A 20595-nucleotide genomic window follows, 5' to 3' on the forward strand; every position below is an offset into this window, starting at 1 on the left:
GTAATGCTGTACTGTTTTTAACACTTGATTGGGAGCCGCCCAGAGTGGCTGGGGAAACTCAGCCAGATGGGCGGGGTATAAATAATAAATTATTATTATTATTATTATTATTATTATTATTATTATTATTATTATTATTATTATTATTTGATTGTTGTTTTTAAAGGGGCAGGGATTACACGATGCGACAAAACCAGTACAGTGGTACCTTGGGTTACATATGCTTCAAGTTACATATGCTTCATGTTACAGACTCCGCTAACCCACAAATAGCGCTTCAGGTTAAGAACTTTGCTTCAGGATGAGAACAGAAATTGTGCTCTGGCGGTGCGGCAGCAGTAGGAGGCCCCATTAGCTAAAGTGGTGCTTCAGGTTAAGAACAGTTTCAGGTTAAGTACAGACCTCCAGAACAAATTAAGTACTTAACCCGAGGTACCACTGTAATTAAAGCCACCTTTCCCTACCCGGTCAGAAGTGAGGAAAATGTGAGGAGCAATTAAGGACACCTCCAGACTGTTTCGGGAGAGGCTCAAGGGCATTGTGGGGAATGTAGGCTTGCACAAGTAAAAAAGGGTTAAAAGGCCTCATCTATGAGCACAACAAATCCATTAAAAAACCAACAACCAAGGAGTATTCTGCAGTTAGGAATGCGGCGAGGAAATGCACTGAAATGAGTGGGATGAACAAATGATTAATGGGAAGCCATGTACACAATCTACCGTTAGGGCTGGGCAATACAGTCATATCTTGGATCCTGAATGCCCTGGAACTCGGACGTTTTGGCTCCCGAACGCCGCAAACCCAGAAGTGATTGTTCCAGTTTGCAAACATTCTTTTGGAACCCGAACGTCTGACAGGGCTTCCACAGCTTCTGATTGGCTGCAGGAGCTTCCTGCAGCCAATCAAGAGCCGCAATTTGGTTTTTGAATGTTTTGGTAGTCAAACAGACTTCCGGAACGGATTCCGTTCAATGTCCAAAGTCAATATTGCTCAAGACTGGTCTGAAGTCCATATCATGATAACAGTTCCACAGTTTTTGACCTGGCAACGTATCACAAATCATGATATATGTATGTGTGTGTGTGTTTATGTGTGTGCAATGCAAAAATCACAATGTGGCGAAAACCGTGGAGCCAGCAAAAGTGGATTTTATTACAAAAACAAACACACACAAAACCCCCAACCCTGCCATAGATCAGGTCTGGAAAAAGGTGTGGGAGGATAAGGAAGGAACCTCTGGGCCTCTGCGACGATTTGGAAATGACATTAGCAAAACAGTCTCTGAAAAAAATACAAATTGGAAAAGACGACTGAACAGAAGGACCAAAATTCCAGAGAAAAGAGAAACCTCTGTCCATGTTTGCAGGTACCAATATGCAGTTTGATTTGCACCCTCTACTTCTCCAAATGATGGGAAGTTCTGGAGAAGCTGGACTGGACAGGACATCATAAGGCATCATAAGGACAGGACCATAGCTGTCAACTGACAGATTTGAAAATAAGGGACCAGCAGCCAAAATAAGGGATTTTAGTCAACCAGTTAAAAGGGACCAAATAATTTGGGAGAGCAGCGCCGGTTTTTAGCCCTTCGTTTCCAGAGGTTGCTGCTCAAGACACCAGCCGATGAAACACTGCAATTAAATAACTACAAGCAGCAACCACTTTTCGCGCAAAACGAAGCCCAAGCTACGATGCTGCTGCAGTTCTGTATCTTTTCTCTCGTGATCCATCTGCAGCTCTCAATTCCATCAGGTGGGGTGGGGGGAGAAATAGCGCCCAAAGTAAACCCGCAGATCAGACCATCTATGCTAGTTGCTAGTCTACCACTACACATCTATGGGAGAAGCACTTCCGGTCCTTCCCTTGTAGCCCTTGGAACACCTGCCCGCGCCTCCACCTCCGCCTCTTCCTCCTCTTCCTGAACTGCTCTCTCTATGGTTGCCCTTGCTCTCCTCTCAAGGCTCCTCAGCAATTCATAGGCTGCGCCAGGCTGCCCATCTAATTCGGGTCCTTTGGTGGCTCAGCCGCAGTATGGCCTAGCGGGAGAGGCGGCGTAGGGCAGAGGGGAGGCCCCAGGCAGAGACGTCTCAGTTCAGCGGCCGCGAGGAGGATGGTGGCGGAAGGGCCTGAGGCTCCCACCGGTCCTGGCGGGGAGGGGCTCCCGGGGGCCGAGGCTGGTGAGAGAAGGCCTGAGGGGGGTGGGCCGGGCAGCCAAGCAACACACTTGGAGCCTCCCTCCTCCCTGGCCAGCAGGGAGGGAGGGAGGGAGAGGAGCTGCTTCCTTTGAAACCCGGGAAATTTAAGGGACATCATCAATAAGGGACAGCAGCGGGACATGGTGCTGGGAGAAGGGACTGTCCCGCCAAATAAGGGACACTTGACAGCTATGGACAGGACATGCTTATTTACAAATATACAGGTTGAGCTGGCAGCCGCACACGGGAAGGGCAAGAATGGTAGCCCACAAATACCTAAAACCCAAACTAGCAGAACTCTGATTGCCTACGCACCCATTTTCAGGCATTCCCACCAGTCTCCAGCCTCTCTCTCTATCTGAACACTCAAGAGCAACTTCAAAGGTGGTTCAGCATCCTCTTTGAATTGATTAATAAGAAAGCTATGCTCCATGGCGGGGGCACAAGGAAGACAGTAGGCAGTCAGAAGGGAGCAGAGCCACAGTTTTAGGCCTCCCATCTTGCCAGAAATCATCACCTATTGAAAATCGCTTTCATCGACATTCAGCTCTGGGATCTCATCAGCCGTCACGTTCAGCTCTGGGATCTCATGAGGCATCACATTCAGTTCTGGGATCTCATCAGGCGCCTCAAACAGACGAATGGGTGGTGGTAGCAACTGCTGATCATCACCCGGCAGTGGAAGGAAAGGATCTGGTGTGGAGGAAACAGGAGAGAAGGAGAGAATCGTCTGGGAACTGAAGGAGGAAATACTGTAGAGATCTGGTGTGCTGCGACCCAGAATAGAAACCCAAACCATTGCAAATGTAGCCCCAGGAGACTACCCTCTGTTGCAAGGGCTTCACCCCTCAAGAGGGCCACAGATTCACCACTCACCTTGCCTATCAGACAGAAGGCATTGCAGGCCGCGCGCCAAGCCCACCAAATCATTGTTCAAGTGCTCATCATCTGCAAGGGCCAAACCATTCAGCCAGGGAGCTTGAACGCCCTGCTCCAATCCCGCCAGATCATGGTTCAAGTGCTCATCGTCTGCAAGGGCCAAATCATTCGGCCTGGGAACCTGGGCCTCTTCTGGCTGCCTGGATAAATAAGTTCCAGTTACAGATAGGTAGCCGTGTTCGTCTGCCATAGTCAAAACAAAAAAAATTCCTTCCAGTAGCACCTTAAAGACCAACTAAGTTAGTTCTTGGTATGAGCTTTCGTGTGCATGCACACGGAAGCTCATACCAAGAACTAACTTAGTTGGTCTTTAAGGTGCTACTGGAAGGAATTTTTTTTGTTTTGGATAAATAAGAACATATATATATATATATATATGCATGCCGTATTTTTCTGTGTATAAGACGCCACATGTATAAGACGACACTATTTTTTAAAAACCCGAAATTAAGTTGTTTAGCTTTTTAGGGGGGTGGGGAGGTCACTTCTCCCATTCACTCATCCGTCTGCCTACCACAGCTGATCGCTTGCCACAGCCACTGCCAATTGCACACCTCGCTGCAGCCAACAATTTTCTGCCCACTCTCCACCTCCAACACCCCACCCGCCCACTTGCTGCAGCCATCAATCGCCTGCGAAATTGCCACAGCCAATTGCTGCAGCCATCAATCACCCGCCCAATCGCAGCTGCCAATCTCCTGCTTGCTTCTGCCATTAATTGCACATCCCCCTCCGCATTCACTATCCATGTATAAGACGACACCCAATTTTTGCCTTTTTGCTTAGTCAAAAGCATCATCTTATACACAGAAAAATATGGGTGGGTGGGTGTAGTTTTACAATTTAAAATACTCATTTAAACATCCTTCAAATATCAATGACTTCCCTTCTTCTCTTTCCACGGTTCATTTTGCATATCATAAATCCTTGCATATTTTACTAAAACTAAACCATTCAGTATTCCATTATTGCATCCATCAAAACTTATTTACACTGTTTAATTTATTTTACTGCTGCCAACATTTTCAGGTGTACACAATTCACCGCCATATATTCAATAAACGTTTTCCAATCTTCTCTAAACGTATATTCTCCTTGTTCCTTTATTCTATATGTTAAGTCTGCAAACTGCGCATATTCTGTCAGCTTAAGTTGCCATTCTTCTCTGGTTGGGACCGCGCTCATTTTTCCATTTTTGGGCTAACAAAACATGGGCCGCAGTAGTGGCATACATAAATAACCTTTTCTGACATCTGGGAATTTCCGTTGGAATTATCCCCAACAAAAAGGACTCTGTGTTTGTTTGTTTTTGGAAAGTACTTTTAAACATATTTTTTTTCAATTCATTATGGATTATTTCCCAATATTCTCTTACTCTTTTACATGTCCACCACATATAAAAGAATGTTCCCTCAACCTCTTTGCATCTCCAGCACTGATCTGATTCAGTCTTATACATCTCAGCAAAGCTAGGTAAAGGTAAATGTAAAGGGACCCCTGACCATTAGGTCCAGTCGTGACCGACTCTGGGGTTGCAGCACTCATCTCGCTTTATTGGCCGAGGGAGCCGGCATACAGCTTCCGGGTCATGTGGCCAGCATGACTAAGCCGCTTCTGGCAAACCAGAACAGCGCATGGAAATGCCGTTTATCTTCCCGCCGGAGTGGTACCTATTTATCTACTTGCACTCTGACGTGCTTTTGTAGTGCTAGGTTGGCAGGAGCAGGAACCGAGCAACGGGAGCTCACGTTACAGGGATTCGAACCGCTGACCTTCTGATCAGCAAGTCCTAGGCTACTCGGAGTTAAATACCATCTGCAAATCGTTTTCAAGTACAGTGGTACCTTGGATTACATACGCTTCAGGTTACAGACTCCGCTAACCCAAAAATAGTACCTCGGGTTAAGAACTTTGCTTCAGGATGAGAACAGAAATCGTGCTCCAGCAGCGCGGCAGCAGCAGGAGGCCCCATTAGCTAAAGTGGTGCTTCAGGTTAAGAACAGTTTCAGGTTGAGAACGGACCTCCAGAACGAATTAAGTACTTAACCTGAGGTACCACTGTAGTTCTCCTTTAAAGAATAACATGCTGTAAACTTCAAACCGTTCAAGTTTTTCCCAGAGGTTAAAATCTATTTCCCACCCCACCCCCCAAATCTAATAACAGATTATACATTTTAGGCAAAATTCTGTCCTGAATTTTCCAACGTGCAGCTTCACGGGAAAGAGAGTGCGCTACGACTTTCAGATGCAGGACTAGATGGGATGTTGAGGCAGTGCCTTTTCTAACATGGCAACCAGGCTGCAAAACTCTCTCCCTAAAAAGCTTTGTTTGGCTGCCTCTCCTTTAGGCATCAAGCAAGCTGCCAAGAGCCTTTTATCCCATTGAGCAGAGGTTAAAGTTTTGTCTTTGCCTAAGGTTTGGGTGTCTTTGCCTATGGCCCACCAGATGTCCCAATTTGGCCCATCAGGGTGTTTCCCCAAGGCCACACCCACCTGCCTTACACCTGACATTCTATGTGACATCACCGATAAGCTGATGGGTGGTGAGAGCTGGTCCTCTGAAGATCAGCTGCACCAAGGAGTTCCCTTAGTGCTTGGAGTCACCAGACTTCATAGAAACGCCAGGTCAAAGTGGCCCACTGTAGATGGGGGGAGCCCAGGACGTTCCTCCCCACAACCCCAGCCCAGGGGATTAAGTCTGCAGGGCAGCCCCAAATTTCTGATGTCCCCAATAGGCTCAGAAGTCGAAAGAGGTGTGATGAGATCTGGCATGGCAAGTACCGTATTTTTCGCTCCATAAGGCGCACCTGACCTTAAGACGCACCTAGTTTTCAGAGGAGGAAAACAGGGAAAAAATATTCTGAAGCAAATGTTGTACTAAACTATTTAATAAGCTACTGGTATATCAGAGTGAGACTAAGAGGGACAGGAGCTGTATGTTTGTTTAGTGTGCATGCTCAAGGAGCCAGCAGATCAGCTGAGACGTGGGGGGATTTGCGTAATTTTCTCCTCTCCCTCATCCCCTGCCTTCCAGTCCCCAGCAGCCTTCCTATTTTACCTCCTGATTTTCACTGCGCTCGTGGCTCAGAGCTCGAGGTTGGTGGGGTTTTTTTTGTTGCTGGTTGCTTAAATTTTATCCTTCCGGATCCCACCCCTCCTGTGCCCTGCCGTCCCTCTGCAGCCTCATTGCTCCGTTTAGGGAGCGCGCGGACCTTTGCCAGCTGAGGCTGCTGCAGCTGTTCCTGGCTAGGCACCGCTTTTAAAAGCGCCCGCTGGCTTTGAATCGCCTGCCTCCTCCCGACTCGTTGTAAAGCAAGCAAAGCTAGAGCCGCGCAAAACAGGAGAGAAGCCCTGTAAGCGGCTCCCGCTTTGCTTGACTGACGGGAGCCATGGCTGCGGTCCAGTGCATTCGCTCAGACGCACAGGCAATTTCCCTTTCTTTTTAGAAGGAAAAAAGTGTGTCTTACGGAGCAAAAAATACGGTAAGCTCTCGAAGAGGCTGACACGGGATGAGATGGCACAACTCACTGAGACGAGACTCTGATCAGGCGGCGGTTCAAGTAGCGTCTCTCTTCTGTCAGGTCCGCTGGGAAGGAGAGAAAAAAGGGTGTGTAAGGGAGCTAGAAGCAGGATTGGACCCCTCACCAACCAAAGCAAGGAAGACAGCACTGAGCTTAGCACCCATGAGTTCTGCCTCAGTGGATTCTGCAATCAGAGAGTGCCTGAAGTTTGTACAAATGTTACTCGAATTCTATGCTTGAGAAGAGATCTGGAAATCTGTCTTGTTGATATGCAAATGCACACCTTTTTATATATAAAAAAGGAATAATTTACTTTGAAGTTTTTGAATTGCGGAGTTAGTAACTATGATTTATTTATTTTTTAAAAAAGCAAATATCATCTGTGTAGAGGAAAGGGGAAATCTGGGTTATCTAGAGGGGGAAACAGGTTGGCCAACAATGTTGTGTGGATGCTGTGTTAAGAGTGAAGGCAGACACAATGCTTTTAGAGCTGTGGAAGCATTCTGGAAGTGTTTTCAGGGTGACACTTTTACTGTAGAACCTATGGAGGTCTATGAAGCCCCAGCACCAGATTAATGTCCAAGTGTACCGTATTTTTCGCTCTATAAGACGCACCGGACCACAAGACGCACCTAGTTTTTGGAGGAGGAAAACAAGAAAAAAAATATTCTGAATCTCAGAAACCAGAACAGCAAGAGGAATCGCTCCGCAGTGTAAGCAGCAATCCCTCTTGCTGTTCTGGCTTCTGGGATAGCTGCGCAGCCTGCATTCGCTCCATAAGATGCACACACATTTCCCCTTACTTTTTAGGAGGGAAAAAGTGAGTCTTATGGAGCAAAAAATACGGTATTTTAATTCTCAAGAGACAAGCTCAGGGGCAGGCGGTTTGCAAGTGTGAAGTAGAAGCCAGCAGCACTGATTGGCCTTCCCCTGATGATGTGACCAGTGAGCCTTGCTCCCTTCACCCCAACCCATGGAGAAGTCTTGCACTTTCAAAAATATTTCTTAACAGCCATGGCAAATAAGTAGGTAAGCCTTCATGTAAAACATTCCTTTATTAATTTTCCCCAAATAAAAGGAGAGCCTACTTGAAGTATGGGGGCAAGACTAACAGCTGAGTTAACCTTCAACTTGCTGGTGTGCATGTCCAAATTTGGGACTAAGCCAGGCCCACACCAGAGCTGAAAAATTTGCTGCACGTTCCGGTTTTGTATAATTATTATCTGTCTTCACCCTTAGACAGTAAACTCCGCAGAGCAGAGGCTATGGCTTTTTCTTCTTTTTGTTGTAAATTATGTTACTCTGTGAATTTCTATGACATAGATGGCAGCATATAAAGTTTACCATAGTTATCGTCGGTGCTTTTTTTCTAGAAAAAGAGGTGCCGGAAATCACAATGAACACCTCCCTTATTCTCTAATAATAATAATAATAAGTATATTTATATCCCACCCTCCCCAGCCAAAGCCGGGCTCAGAGCGGCTAACTACAGTAAAATGATAAAACATTTTAAAATCATTTCATTATAGAATTAATTCCAATCAAATTCATGGCAACCATTGGGCTAGAGTTCTGTGAGGATAACCAAAGGAAATGGCGCTCCCCTGAGATGTTCCAGAACTGACATCTATGAGTTCCGGCTGAAAAAAAGCCTGATCATGATCATCATGGCAGCCATAAAAGCTGCAGATGTTGTTTCAAAGCCTCACCTCACCAGCAATCAAGTTCACTGCGGCTCAGGACCCCAATCCGTTAAAGACTGCCTCTTCCCACATGAACCTACCCGGACCCTGAGATCATCTTCTGAGGCCCTCCTTCAAGAGGTCCAGAGGACGACAATACAAAAACAGGCCTTCTCTGCAGTGGCTCCCCATCTGTGGAATGCTCTCCCTGGGGAGGTTCGGCTGGCGCCTTCATTATACACCAGGCAAAAACGTTTCTTTTTAACCAAGCCTTTGGGTTGATCTGATTTACACTCCATGCCCTTTTAAAATGTGGGTTTTTGGGGGAGGTGTGTTATTGGGTTGTTGTTTTAACTTTTATTATGTACCTTTTTTTGCTCTTTAAGACGCACTTTTTCCCTCCTAAAAATTAAGGGGAAACGTGTGTGCGTCTTATGGAGCGAATGCAGGCTGCGCAGCTATCCCAAAAGCCAGAACAGCAAGAGGGATCGCTGCGCAGCGCTCCCTCTTGCTGTTCTGGCTTCTGGGATTCAGAATATTATTTTTTCTTGTTTTCTTCCTCCAAAAACTGGGTGCGTCTTATGCTCTGGTGTGTCTTATAGAGCGAAAAATACGGTATTTTGTGGTTTTCTATCTTATCTCTGAGACCCCTTGGTATAGGGCGGTATATAAATTCAGTAAATCATAATCTATCACCTGAGGAGGCTGAATTCGGCACGGCGAGATTACAGAAATACTGAACACATATAAGCCGGGCCCATAAACGTGAAAATGCAAGACATCCGAATGCCCTGGAATTCAGGGCATAGAGGAGTGTCGTGAAAGAGGGAACCCCATGACAATCTGGTAGGCAGGAATACCTTCCCGGCGTTCGCTATAGTAAGGAGAAAAAGCTGAATCCCGGGGCGTGTCAGGATAGAGGTACTTCAGTGGATTCTCAGATTTTTGCTCCACAGCCAGGAAGTGATAGTCATGGATGATGTCTGGCAGCGCCAGGGACTTTAGCTCGACGCAGGTGTAGGGCTCCACTGATTGGAACCTGGGGGAACCTGCAGAGGTTAGAAACACAGTCAGTGTCAGGTGGAGTTCTTTCTGATCTTGTCGGGAGATCAACCCATCCAGATGATGGATAGATAATTTATTACGGTCAAAGACTAGCTCGCATAACACAGTAAAAACAGCGTACATAAAGTTAAAATAGACAATCAGAGCAGATTGCAGCAATAGCTAATAATAATAATAATAATAATAATAATATATTATTTATACCCCGCCCATCTGGCTGGGCCTCCCCAGCCACTCTGGGCGGCTTCCATAGAAACCAAAAATACAGTAAAATATCACACGTTAAAAACTTCCCTGAACAGGGCTGCCTTAAGATGTCTTCTGAATGTCAGGTAGTTGTTTATCGCTTTGACATCTGCTGGAAGGGCGTTCCACAGGGCGGGCACCAACAATGAGTTAAAATTGAGATATATACATACACCCGTACAACTGAGATTTGGGCTACCATAGAAATTGACCCTGAGGCACCCCAAAAGGCAACTTCAGCATTTCCCTAGTAAGCTATTTTATTCTAGAGAATGATCTGTTCCTACAAATCTGGGCGCAGAATCTGGCTACCAGCCAGGTCGTCAGGTGGAATTAGTTTTGTTCATGCAAACTTTTTCAAAACTGCATTTTAAATACGTAAATTCTTCTTAGGCTATCTCTGTTGCAATAATTCCCACCATCTTATCTTCTAGTGTTTGTTGACGATTATAAAGATTCTATTACTGGGTTTTGGGTTTTGGTTTTAAATCATTGTTTTGTAACAAGAAACCAAGGGAATATTTACTGAATAGCAGCTATATAAAAGTTGAATAAAACAGACAGGCAGACTTAGAATGAAAATGGTCTGCCTACATCTCACCAGCATAGGGCCCGATTTAGGTTTGATGAGGCCCTAATCTACTGAAGGTAATGGGGCCCTTTATACGTCCAGCTGAAGGGACGCAGGTGGCGCTGTGGGTTAAAGCCTCAGCGCCTAGGACTTGCCGATCAAAAGGTCGGCAGTTCGAATCCCTGCGGCGGGGTGCGCTCCCGCTGCTCGGTCCCAGCGCCTGTCAACCTAGCAGTTCGAAAGCACCTCCGGGTGCAAGTAGATAAATAGGGACCGCTTACCAGCGGGAAGGTAAACGGCGTTTCCGTGTGCGGCTCTGGCTCGCCAGAGCAGCGATGTCACGCTGGCCACGTGACCCGGAAGTGTCTCCGGACAGCGCTGGCCCCTGGCCTCTTAAGTGAGATGGGCGCACAACCCCAGAGTCTGTCAAGACTGGCCCGTACGGGCAGGGGTACCTTTACCTTTACCTATACGTCCAGCTGTCCTTTGTCAACAACAAATGGTTGCTTTTTTGTGTTGAATATCTGCTATATGGTAATTTATGGACCTAATAGGTATCCAAAGCCATTTGCACATAACAAAATATGTATTTTATCAAAGTAATTGTTGAACTGAAATACAATTAAGAATAAGTCTATTAATACATCCAGGTTTTTTCCTTTAAATTTTTTTGGGGGCCCCCAAGTGGGTGGGGCCCTAAGCTATAGCTTGTTGAAAGGTAAAGGGATCCCTGACCATTAGGTCCAGTCGCGGACGACTCTGGGGTTGCAGCGCTCATCTCGTTTTATTGTCTTAGGGAGCCGGCGTATAGCTTCCGGGTCATGTGGCTAGCATGACTAAGCCGCTTCTGGCGAAACAGAGCAGTGCATGGAAACACCATTTACCTTCCCGCCGGAGTGGTACCTATTTATCTACTTGTACTTTTTGGTGTGCTTTCGAACTGCTAGGTTGGCAGCAGCAGAGACCGAGCAACGGGAGCTCACCCCGTCACGGGGATTCGAACCGCCGACCTTCTGATCAGCAAGTCCTAGGCTCTGTGGTTTAACCCACAGCGCCACCCGCTTGTTTATCTTATACGTAAATCTGGCACTGCACTAAACACATGAGGAGAGTTCAGAAGGACTGACAAAAATGGGAGGGTGTATCAATACCTCATTTTGGAAAATCCTGGTGCTGGTTCAAGCATTCTATTTATTTATTTGGACCGCTTTGTAAGTACTTAAATAATAATAATAATTTGTATTTGAAGGATTTTCACTTTCAAATCTGCAGGAAAGCAAAAGGAGATGGACTTAGTTCTGCCCCCGTGTAGAACTGGGACTGAACTGCAATGGATTTTTCCATCCCTAGTTCTCATACACACTTATCAGGTATAGAGATGGAAAGGCCTGGGGGGAAAAACTCCCTGAAAATAGGGGACTGGTGGCAAATATTCCCACTTCCACACCTGTTTTTGCTGGTTCCAGGGACACAAGAACAGGCCCTATAGCTGATTTTCCTTACCCCAGTGCAATCCAGTTAAAATGATAAAAAATGAAAATAAAAGGCTTCTTTTGGTTTTTGTCATGTCCTTCAGAGACCGACCAGACTTGATTGATTTAATTAGCATTTCCTAGCTCTGCATCAATAATCAATACTTCAGCTTTGCAATCGTAGCTTGGACTGTATGTTGTTTTTAACCTTGCTTATCTTCTTCTCCGAATGCTTGATTAAGTTATACTAATTAAAGGAAATGGATTTGCTGCAAGCCTAAAAACTCATCTTTGAACCATAAATTTTCTGTGTGCTGACACAAAGGGGCACTAACTCTCCAGCTTAACATGGCAGAGGGAAGTAAGGTAAAAACTCTCTAACTGCTACACAGAAATCACACTTATATTTCCCCCGCTGAGCAAGGCAAAGTTGTCACAGGGACAACTGTTCCCCACATTCCACCCCCATTTTCACAGATTTTTTAAAAGGGATTCACATCTCTAATCAGTGCGTAAGTTAAAAAATACAATGAAGCATTGGGAAAATTGTTTTTTTAACCCCCCCCAAGAATAATAATAAAAAAAAAGCAGAAAAACATACACACTGTGATGATTAAGAAGAAGAGGAGTTTGGATTTGATATCCCGCCTTTCACTCCCTTTAGGGAGTCTCAAAGCTGCTAACATTCTCCTTTCCCTTCCTCCCCCACAACAAACACTCTGTGAGGTGAGTGGGGCTGAGAGACTTCAGAGAAGTGTGACTGGCCCAAGGTAGCCCAGCAGCTGCATGTGGAGGAGTGGGGAAGCGAACCCAGTTCCCCAGATTACGAGACTACCGCTCTTAACCACTGCACCACACTGGCACCACAAGGCAAGGCAAGGGAGAGAATTCCAGGAAATAACCTGCGTTGTCGAAGTCCACCCAGGTAAAGGTGATGCCCCCATTTGCGGTGCTCTCACTGAAGCGCAGCAGGAAGGTGCCTGTCCTCTTCTTCTTCAGCAAACTCCTCTCCCGCTTGCGGCTCACGAACCCCATGATGAGGCTAGGATGCGATGCAGGTGGGAAGAGGAGAAATATTGAGGTCAAACAGCTGCCACCTTTGTGCTGCCTTAACTCCCTCCCGACAACTGTAGCCTCACATCAGATGGGTGGGGTACAAATACAGTGGTGCCCCGCAAGACGAATGCCTCGCAAGACGGAAAACCCGCTAGACGAATTTCCTATGGGCTTGCTTCGCAAGACGAAAATGTCTTGCGAGTTCCTGCGGTTTTTTCCCCCTCCCCCCCTTTTTCCCAAGCCGCTAAGCCGCTTAACAGCTGATCCGCTAAACCGCTAAGCCGCTTATCAGCTGATCCGCTAAGCCACTTATCAGCTGATCCGCCAAGCCGCTTATCAGCTGATCCGCTAAGCCCGCTAAGCCGCTAAGCGCGCTAATCTGCTAAGCCGCTAATGGGCTTGCTTTGCAAGACGAAAAAACCGCAAGACGAAGAGACTCGCGGAACGGATTATTTTCGTCTTGCGAGGCACCACTGTAATAAAATTACTTTTATGACGATCTCTTCCTGCAGGCCCCTCCCCTGAGTGACAAGGACAAGGAATTTACTCAATTACTGAAAACATGCACTGGCCAGTATGTGACTTGGATGTCGGGCAGGGTGGCTCATAGCTGAGACAGCATCTACAGGTGAAACTCGAAAAATTAGAATATCGTGGAAAAGTTCATTTATTTCAGTAATTCAACTTAAAAAGTGAAACTAATATATGAGATAGACTCATGACATGCAAAGCGAGATACGGTGGTACCTCAGGTTACATACGCTTCAGGTTACAGACTCCGCTAACCCAGAAATAGTACCTCGGGTTAAGAACTTTGCTTCAGGATGAGAACAGAAATCATGCAGCAGCGGCAGGCCCCATTAGCTAAAGTGGTACCTTGGGTTAAGAACAATTTCAGGTTAAGAACAGACCTCCAGAACGAATTAAGTACTTAACCCGAGGTACCACTGTATGTCAAGCCTTTATTTGTTATAATTGTGATGGTCATGGCGTACACCTCAGCAGTGCCACAGGCTGATAGCATCCATGCCACGCCGCATTGAGGCAGTAATTGATGCAAAAGGGGCCCAAACCAAGTACTGAGTACATATGCATGCTTCTACTTCTCAGAGGTTCAATACTGCTCTATTTGCAATCCTTATTTTGCTGATTTCATTTAATATTCTAATTTTCTGAGATTGCTAATTTGGGGTTTTCATCAGCTGTATGCCATGACCATCACAATTATAACAAATAAAGGCTTGACATACGTCACTTTGCATGTCATGAGTCTATCTCATATATTAGTTTCACCTTTTAAGTTGAATTACTGAAATAAATGAACTTCCCCACGATATTCTAATTTTTCGAGTTTCACCTGTAGTTTTGAATAGAACAGTTGGGAGTTCGGCACAGTCTGTTGGCCGCAGAGCTGTGCATCGAAGGCTACCTGTGGGTCAATTCCCCATGGACTGAAGTGCTTGCTTGGTAATGTATATACTACAGTGGTACCTCTGGATGCAAACAGGATCCATTCCGGAGCCCTATTCGCATCCAGAAGCGAATGCAACCCGCGCCTGCGCGTGCTGCGATTCGCCGCTTCTGCACATACGCGTGACGTCATTGTGACCGTCTGCGCATGCGGCGAAACCCGGCAGTAACGTGCTCCATTACTTCCGGGTTGCCATGGAGCACAACCTGAAAATACTTATCCTAGAATCATAGAATCATAGAGTTGGAAGAGACCACAAGGGCCATCGAGTCCAACGCCCTGCCAAGCAGGAAACACCATCAGAGCACTCCTGACATGTGGTTGTCAAGCCTCTGCTTAAAGACCTCCAAAGAAGGAGACTTCACCACGCTCCTTGGCAGCAAATTCCACTGTCGAACAGCTCTTACTGTCAGGAAGTTCTTCCTAATGTTTAGGTGGAATCTTCTTTCTTGTAGTTTGGATCCATTGCTCCGTGTCCGCTTCTCTGGAGCAGCAGAAAACAACTTTTCTCCCTCCTCTATGTGACATCCTTTTATATATTTGAACATGGCTATCATATCACCCCTTAACCTCCTCTTCTCCAGGCTAAACATGCCCAGCTCCCTTAGCCGTTCCTCATAAGGCATCGTTTCCAGGCCTTTGACCATTTTGGTTGCCCTCCTCTGGACACGTTCCAGTTTGTCAGTGTCCTTCTTGAACTGTGGTGCCCAGAACTGGATCCAGTACTCCAGGTGAGGTCTGACCAGAGCAGAATACAGTGGCACTATCACTTCCCTTGATCTAGATGCTATACTCCTATTGATGCAGCCCAGAATTGCATTGGCTTTTTTAGCTGCCGCGTCACACTGTTGGCTCATGTCAAGTTTGTGGTCAACCAAGACTCCTAGATCCTTTTCACATGTACTGCTCTCAAGCCAGGTGTCACCCATCTTGTATTTATCCTGAAGCGTATTCCTCCCGAGGTATGACAGTATTTGCTGTTTGGAATAAAATCTGCAACCTTCTTACCCACTGGCGCTTGTGTTGCTTCTGAATCTAATTTGAAAAGAACCACCTTGCATTGGGCAAGACAATGTATTCCAACTCTACTACTATCATTCTATGAAAGGGGGTTTGTACAGTGGTACCTCAGGTTACAAACGCTTCAGGTTACATACGCTTCAGGTTACAGACTCCGCTAACCCAGAAATAATACCTCGGGTTAAGAACTTTGCTTCAGGATGGGAACAGAAATCGTGCAGCGGTGGCACGGCAGCAGCGGGAGGCCCCATTAGCTAAAGTGGTGCTTCAGGTTAAGAACAGTTTCAGGTTAAGAACGGACCTCCGGAACAAATTAAGTACGTAACCAGAGGTACCACTGTATTTGCAAAGAACTCAGGTGGCTTTTGCAGGTGGCGGAGACGGGCAAAACACCCCCTAGCAAACAGCGCCCTCCAGGGGCCGTTGCCGTTCAAGGCTTTGTGCGACTCCTCAAGTTCTGCTATTTGAGAAGGAAGAAGCCAAATTTCCCCCTCTTCTTCCCCACCCCTCTCCTTACTCGTTCTTCCAGAGTTGCAGGAGGTGCTCCTTAATCAGGAGCAAGATGCCATCAATCCAGGTCCAGAAAGAGAAAGCGTACGAAGTAGGCTGTGGGGGAAAGGGGAGAGGCAATAAGAGGAGGGAAAGGCGCTTCGGTGAGCAGCGGGAGGAGGCAGGGGCGGCACTTACCCTGGCAAACTGTGCCCAGGCGACTGTGCTCTGCGATGTTGCATTTGGTCCTTCGGTGGAAAGAAAAGGCAAGAAGTGAGCTGCATAATTGTTCTGACAGAAATGGGGGGTGAGGCCTGTTAGTTGACCCTTCTTTGGCACCCCCCCACCCTTACTTCCACTTTATGGACTTGAGGGAACAGAAGATACCGTATTTTTCGCTCCATAGGGCGCACCAGACCATAGGGCGCACCTAGTTTTCAGAGGGGGAAATCAAGGGAAAAAATGTAATCCCCCCCGCCCAGCTCTGGGAGAAGTGGACAGAAGTGCACAGCCTGTGCTCTTCTCCCAGACCTTCTCCCTGCTTTTGCGGGAGGTGGGGGAATTCCCCCATCTCCCACAGAAGCCCGCAGAAGCCTCGCGCTCTTTAAAGGGGCTGCGCGGCTCCTGTGGGCTATTCTACGAGGTGGGAGAAGGGACTGATGTGGCCAGTCAGTCCCTTCTCCCTCCTGGGGAAAAGCCCGCAAGAGACGCACGGAGCTTGTGTACAGCTCTTGGGGGCTTTTCCCGCCTGTCTCCCCCCTTCATTCGCTCCATAAGACGCACACACATTTTCCCTTGCTTTTTAGGAGGGAAAAAGTGTGTCCTATAGAGCGAAAAATACGGTAACACTCTGTTCATTCTATCTTGAACAGCTACCACCAACCCTGGCTCTACATTCATGGTCACTGATGGAAAGTGGTACCTTGGTTCTCAAATGCCCTGGTTCCCAAACGCCGAAAACTCGGAAGAAAGCGTTCCGGTTTCCCAACATTTTTTGGAAGCCGAACGTCCGATGTGGTTGTCAGCTATTGTTTCCAGGGCGCCTGCACCCATCAGAAACTGCGCCTACGTTTTCGAACATTTCGGAAGTCAAACGGACTTCCGGAACGGATTAAGTCTGGCGCTTTTGTTTTTGCCATCTATCTTGTGTTTTTGAGGCCTTTTCGGTTCATTTGTTTTTGTGACCGTGTGGAACCCAGTTCAGCTACTGATTGATTGATTGATTGATTTGATTGATTGTGTGACTGCGGAAATGGATAAAAGCTAAATGGTGGGGTTCTGAAAATCCAAAATAAATTGAACCACTGCACTACACTGGCCCCGCATTACCAGACTCTCCCATTACCACAGAGTTTCTCTCTCAGCATCTTGAGTTGATCTGCGTTCAGGCCTCGGTCAGTAGCAGCCAGGAATTGCCAGCTCAGGACAGGGGACAGCTGGTCCCAGGTGGCAGCAGGTGGATTGCAGAAAAATAGCTGGTTCTGAGAGAAAGACAGGAGGGGAGAGGGAAAAGACACACAGTGAGCCAGGCGAGACCAATTTAGGGAACAGGAGGGACACGGGGCATGAGGTTGGAGGGAAATCCGGGACGATCAAAAGCTTTGATACAAAGCTGGCTGGGACAACGTCGCAAGCGTTACAAAAACCCAACATGGAACCCTGAAGGTGTTGCTACGTTCCAAGTCCCCTTCATCCCAGGCCCGTCGTTCGCCATGGGGCTGAGGCTGCTGGGATCTGGAATCCAACAACATCTGGGAGAGCGCCATGTTTTCTATAGTGGTACCTCGGGTAAAGTACTTAATTCGTTCTGGAGGTCCGTTCTTAACCTGAAACTGTTCTTAACCTGAAGCACCACTTTAGCTAATGGGGCCTGCTGCTACACGATTTCTGTTCTCATCCTGAAGCAAAGTTCTTAACCCGAGGTGATATTTCTGGGTTAGCAGAGTCTGTAACCTGAAGCGTATGTAACCTGAGGTACCGCTGTACACAGAAGCGACTTTCATATAGGAAGAGCAGGTTGCCTGTGAGGAGAAAAGTCACGGGTCGACACATGTGCAAGACTGCTGCAGGGACATGACCTGCGCAGTGTTGTGTGCTGTGAAGCACACACAAGGAATGGAGTCCAGAAATAAAAGGCAACCAGCGCCAAAGTTAGTGGTTGTTTCTCCAGGGAGTGTCTCGGGGTTTACTCTTTGACATCTGGCGGGAGGGCGTTCCACAGGGCGGGTGCCACTACCGAAAAGGCCTCTGCCTGGTTCCCTGTAGCTTGGCTTCTCGCAGTGAGGGAACCGCCAGAAGGCCCTCAGCGCTGGACCTCAGTGTATATTTATTCTTATTATTTATATACCACCCTATACCTGCAGGTGTCAAGAGTGGTTCACAGAATAAAACCAGAATATAAAACCACAAAGTACATAATCAGAATATTGGGTTGTTGGTAACCTGATAACACAAACACACCCCACAAACATTTTAAAAGGGCACAGGATGTCAATCAAATCAACCAAAGGTAAAGAGGGACGTTTTTGCCTGGTGCCTAAAGGTGTATAATGAAGGCAGCAGCCGGACCTCCCTGGGGAGAGCATTCTACAAACGGGGAGCCACTGCAGAAAAGGCCCTGTTCTCATCTTGCCACCTTCCGGAAGCTCACGCTGAGAAGGCACACAGAGAAGGGCCTCAGGTGATATATGTTTATTATGTAGTATTATATTTGAATGGGTTGTTGAATATTACTTTGCTTGACATAAGTCGTTTATTTCAAAGTTATGTTTTTATTATGATTTTTTTGTATTGGATCAGATTGTTATAAGGTTATGATCTTTTTTGTGTATTTTGTTGTTTCTTCAGCTTGCGAACCACCTTATGTATAGTAGAATAGAATAATAGAATCATAAGAGTTGGAAGAGACCACAATGGCCATTGAGTCCAACCCCCTGCCAAGCAGGAAACACCATCAGAGCACTCCTGACATATGGTTGTCAAGCCTCTGCTTAAAGACCTCCAAAGGAGGAGACTCCACCACACTCCTTGGCAGCAAATTCCACTGTCGAACAGCTCTTACTGTCAGGAAGTTCTTCCTAATGTTTAGGTGGAATCTTCTTTCTTGTAGTTTGGATCCATTGCTCCGTGTCCGCTTCTCTGGAGCAGCAGAAAACAACCTTTCTCCCTCCTCTATGTGACATCCTTTTATATATTTGAACATGGCTATCATATCACCCCTTAACCTCCTCTTTTCCAGGCTAAACATGCCCAGCTCCCTTAGCCGTTCCTCGTAAGGCATCGTTTCCAGGCCTTTGACCATTTTGGTTGCCCTCGTCTGGACACGTTCCAGTTTGTCAGTGTCCTTCTTGAACTGTGGTGCCCAGAACTGGACACAGTACTCCAGGTGAGGTCTGACCAGAGCAGAATACAGTGGCACTATCACTTCCCTTGATCTAATTTTAAAAGGTGGTATACAAATTAAAAATGAAATGAAACGAAATGCTTTCTGGCTGGGGGCTTCCAAAAAAGAGAGAAATGTAGTATGTTTCTTACCGTTGGGTTTGGACTGAACATGAGGTACCATAAGATAGAGGCCCAAGCACTGGACATCTGGTTGGTATTAGAGATGACCACCACCGGCAAAGTGGATGTCTAAGAGGAGAAAGATCACAAATCTTGAAAAAGCAGCAATAAATGCAGATCCCAGACCCTGGGCCAAATTAAAAAGGCCATGGTCCCCATATGACAAATTCTGCTCTCTCCTTGACCAGTATTCACAAACTGGGGCAAAAACACGAAGAAGGCAGTCAACAGATGGGCCTAATGGATCTTCCTTCTTCCCAATCTCCTCTCAGAGCTATCTCATTCTTCTGCAGCGACAAAAATATTCTCAACGAAGATAAGTTTGATCAAACGAAGATTCGGTGATGTTACGCACAAGAGTTAGACAGGGTGCCGGCGTTTGTCATCTGTTTCGCCCATGAAGAGTCTTGGGCTTCTTCAGTAAACTCTCTCTCACGGTTTTGATATATTTATAAATATTCACTGGTGGTACAAACCAAAACTTATTAGTGTTTAAATAAAATAAATGCTTAAGTCAAGAAAGAACTTAGCATATGAAGTGCAAGTATTGATTTTCGTATTTATATTCTCAGAAATCACATAATGAATGTTTAAAGGTTAATCAGGTTTTGGTTTATATCACCAGTGAATGTATGTAAACACACCAAAATCTTGAGGGAGAATTTCCTGAAGAAAGAAATTAAATATTGTAGCTTAAGCCAAGAAGGAATGTAACATATGAACTCCAAGTAGAGACTTTCGTACTTGTCTGTTCAGATATTATTTAGAAATTTTATTTAATCTTCGTTGATATCTAACCCTTGAGCGTAACATCACAACACTTCATTTGATCAAACTTACCTTTGTTGAAATCTACAGGAGCCTGGCTAAAGGAACTTTAAAGACTGAATCTTCCTTTTGGACACTATTTGAATGAGTTTTCTGTTTGTGGCTTCTGTAGTAGATTTTGTACATTGCTCTCTCAATTTTTGGATTATTAATATAAGAATTAGAACGTAGAATGGTTTGCTAGTGTTTTGTGTGCCACTTATGTGCTGCTTACTTCATACTGGTCTACTACGAGAATTGGCAGAATAGGTTCATTTCTTCAGTAGGCTCACTTCAAGCAACCTGGCCATTCAACCACAACCAACTCCTAACTTCATCTGTGAGGTCCTCATACCTGCAGCTGACAGGTAAAATCTTGGTAGCAATAGTCCAGGATGAAAGTGATGGTGTGGAGCTCCTCTGTGACAGGCAACAATCCCTATGGGAGGGAGGGAGGGAGAATGAGAATTAGCAAAGGCAAGGGGCACACACCTAGT

At 46.2% G+C, this 20595-nt stretch overlaps 1 protein-coding gene across 1 annotated transcript in view; it reads right to left on the reverse strand.

Annotated features, from left to right (window-relative positions):
* Positions 1 to 1889: 1889 nt before the first annotated feature.
* The window catches only part of STAT2 (signal transducer and activator of transcription 2), a 54343-nt gene continuing 35637 nt past the window's right edge, over positions 1890 to 20595 (reverse strand). The window contains exons 15-24 of the mRNA XM_081898547.1: positions 20454 to 20537; positions 19262 to 19360; positions 17073 to 17208; positions 15926 to 15975; positions 15756 to 15844; positions 12594 to 12733; positions 9198 to 9386; positions 6663 to 6720; positions 3072 to 3274; positions 1890 to 2888 (exon numbers count right to left, since the gene is read on the reverse strand). Of these exons, the coding sequence (XP_081754673.1) occupies positions 2713 to 2888; positions 3072 to 3274; positions 6663 to 6720; positions 9198 to 9386; positions 12594 to 12733; positions 15756 to 15844; positions 15926 to 15975; positions 17073 to 17208; positions 19262 to 19360; positions 20454 to 20537 (1224 nt within the window). The 3' untranslated portion in view covers positions 1890 to 2712. The remainder of the gene's footprint in view (positions 2889 to 3071; positions 3275 to 6662; positions 6721 to 9197; positions 9387 to 12593; positions 12734 to 15755; positions 15845 to 15925; positions 15976 to 17072; positions 17209 to 19261; positions 19361 to 20453; positions 20538 to 20595) is intronic.

Source organism: Podarcis melisellensis, assembly GCF_964234715.1.
Source record: "Podarcis melisellensis genome assembly, chromosome: 2".
Taxonomy (NCBI): domain Eukaryota; kingdom Metazoa; phylum Chordata; class Lepidosauria; order Squamata; family Lacertidae; genus Podarcis; species Podarcis melisellensis.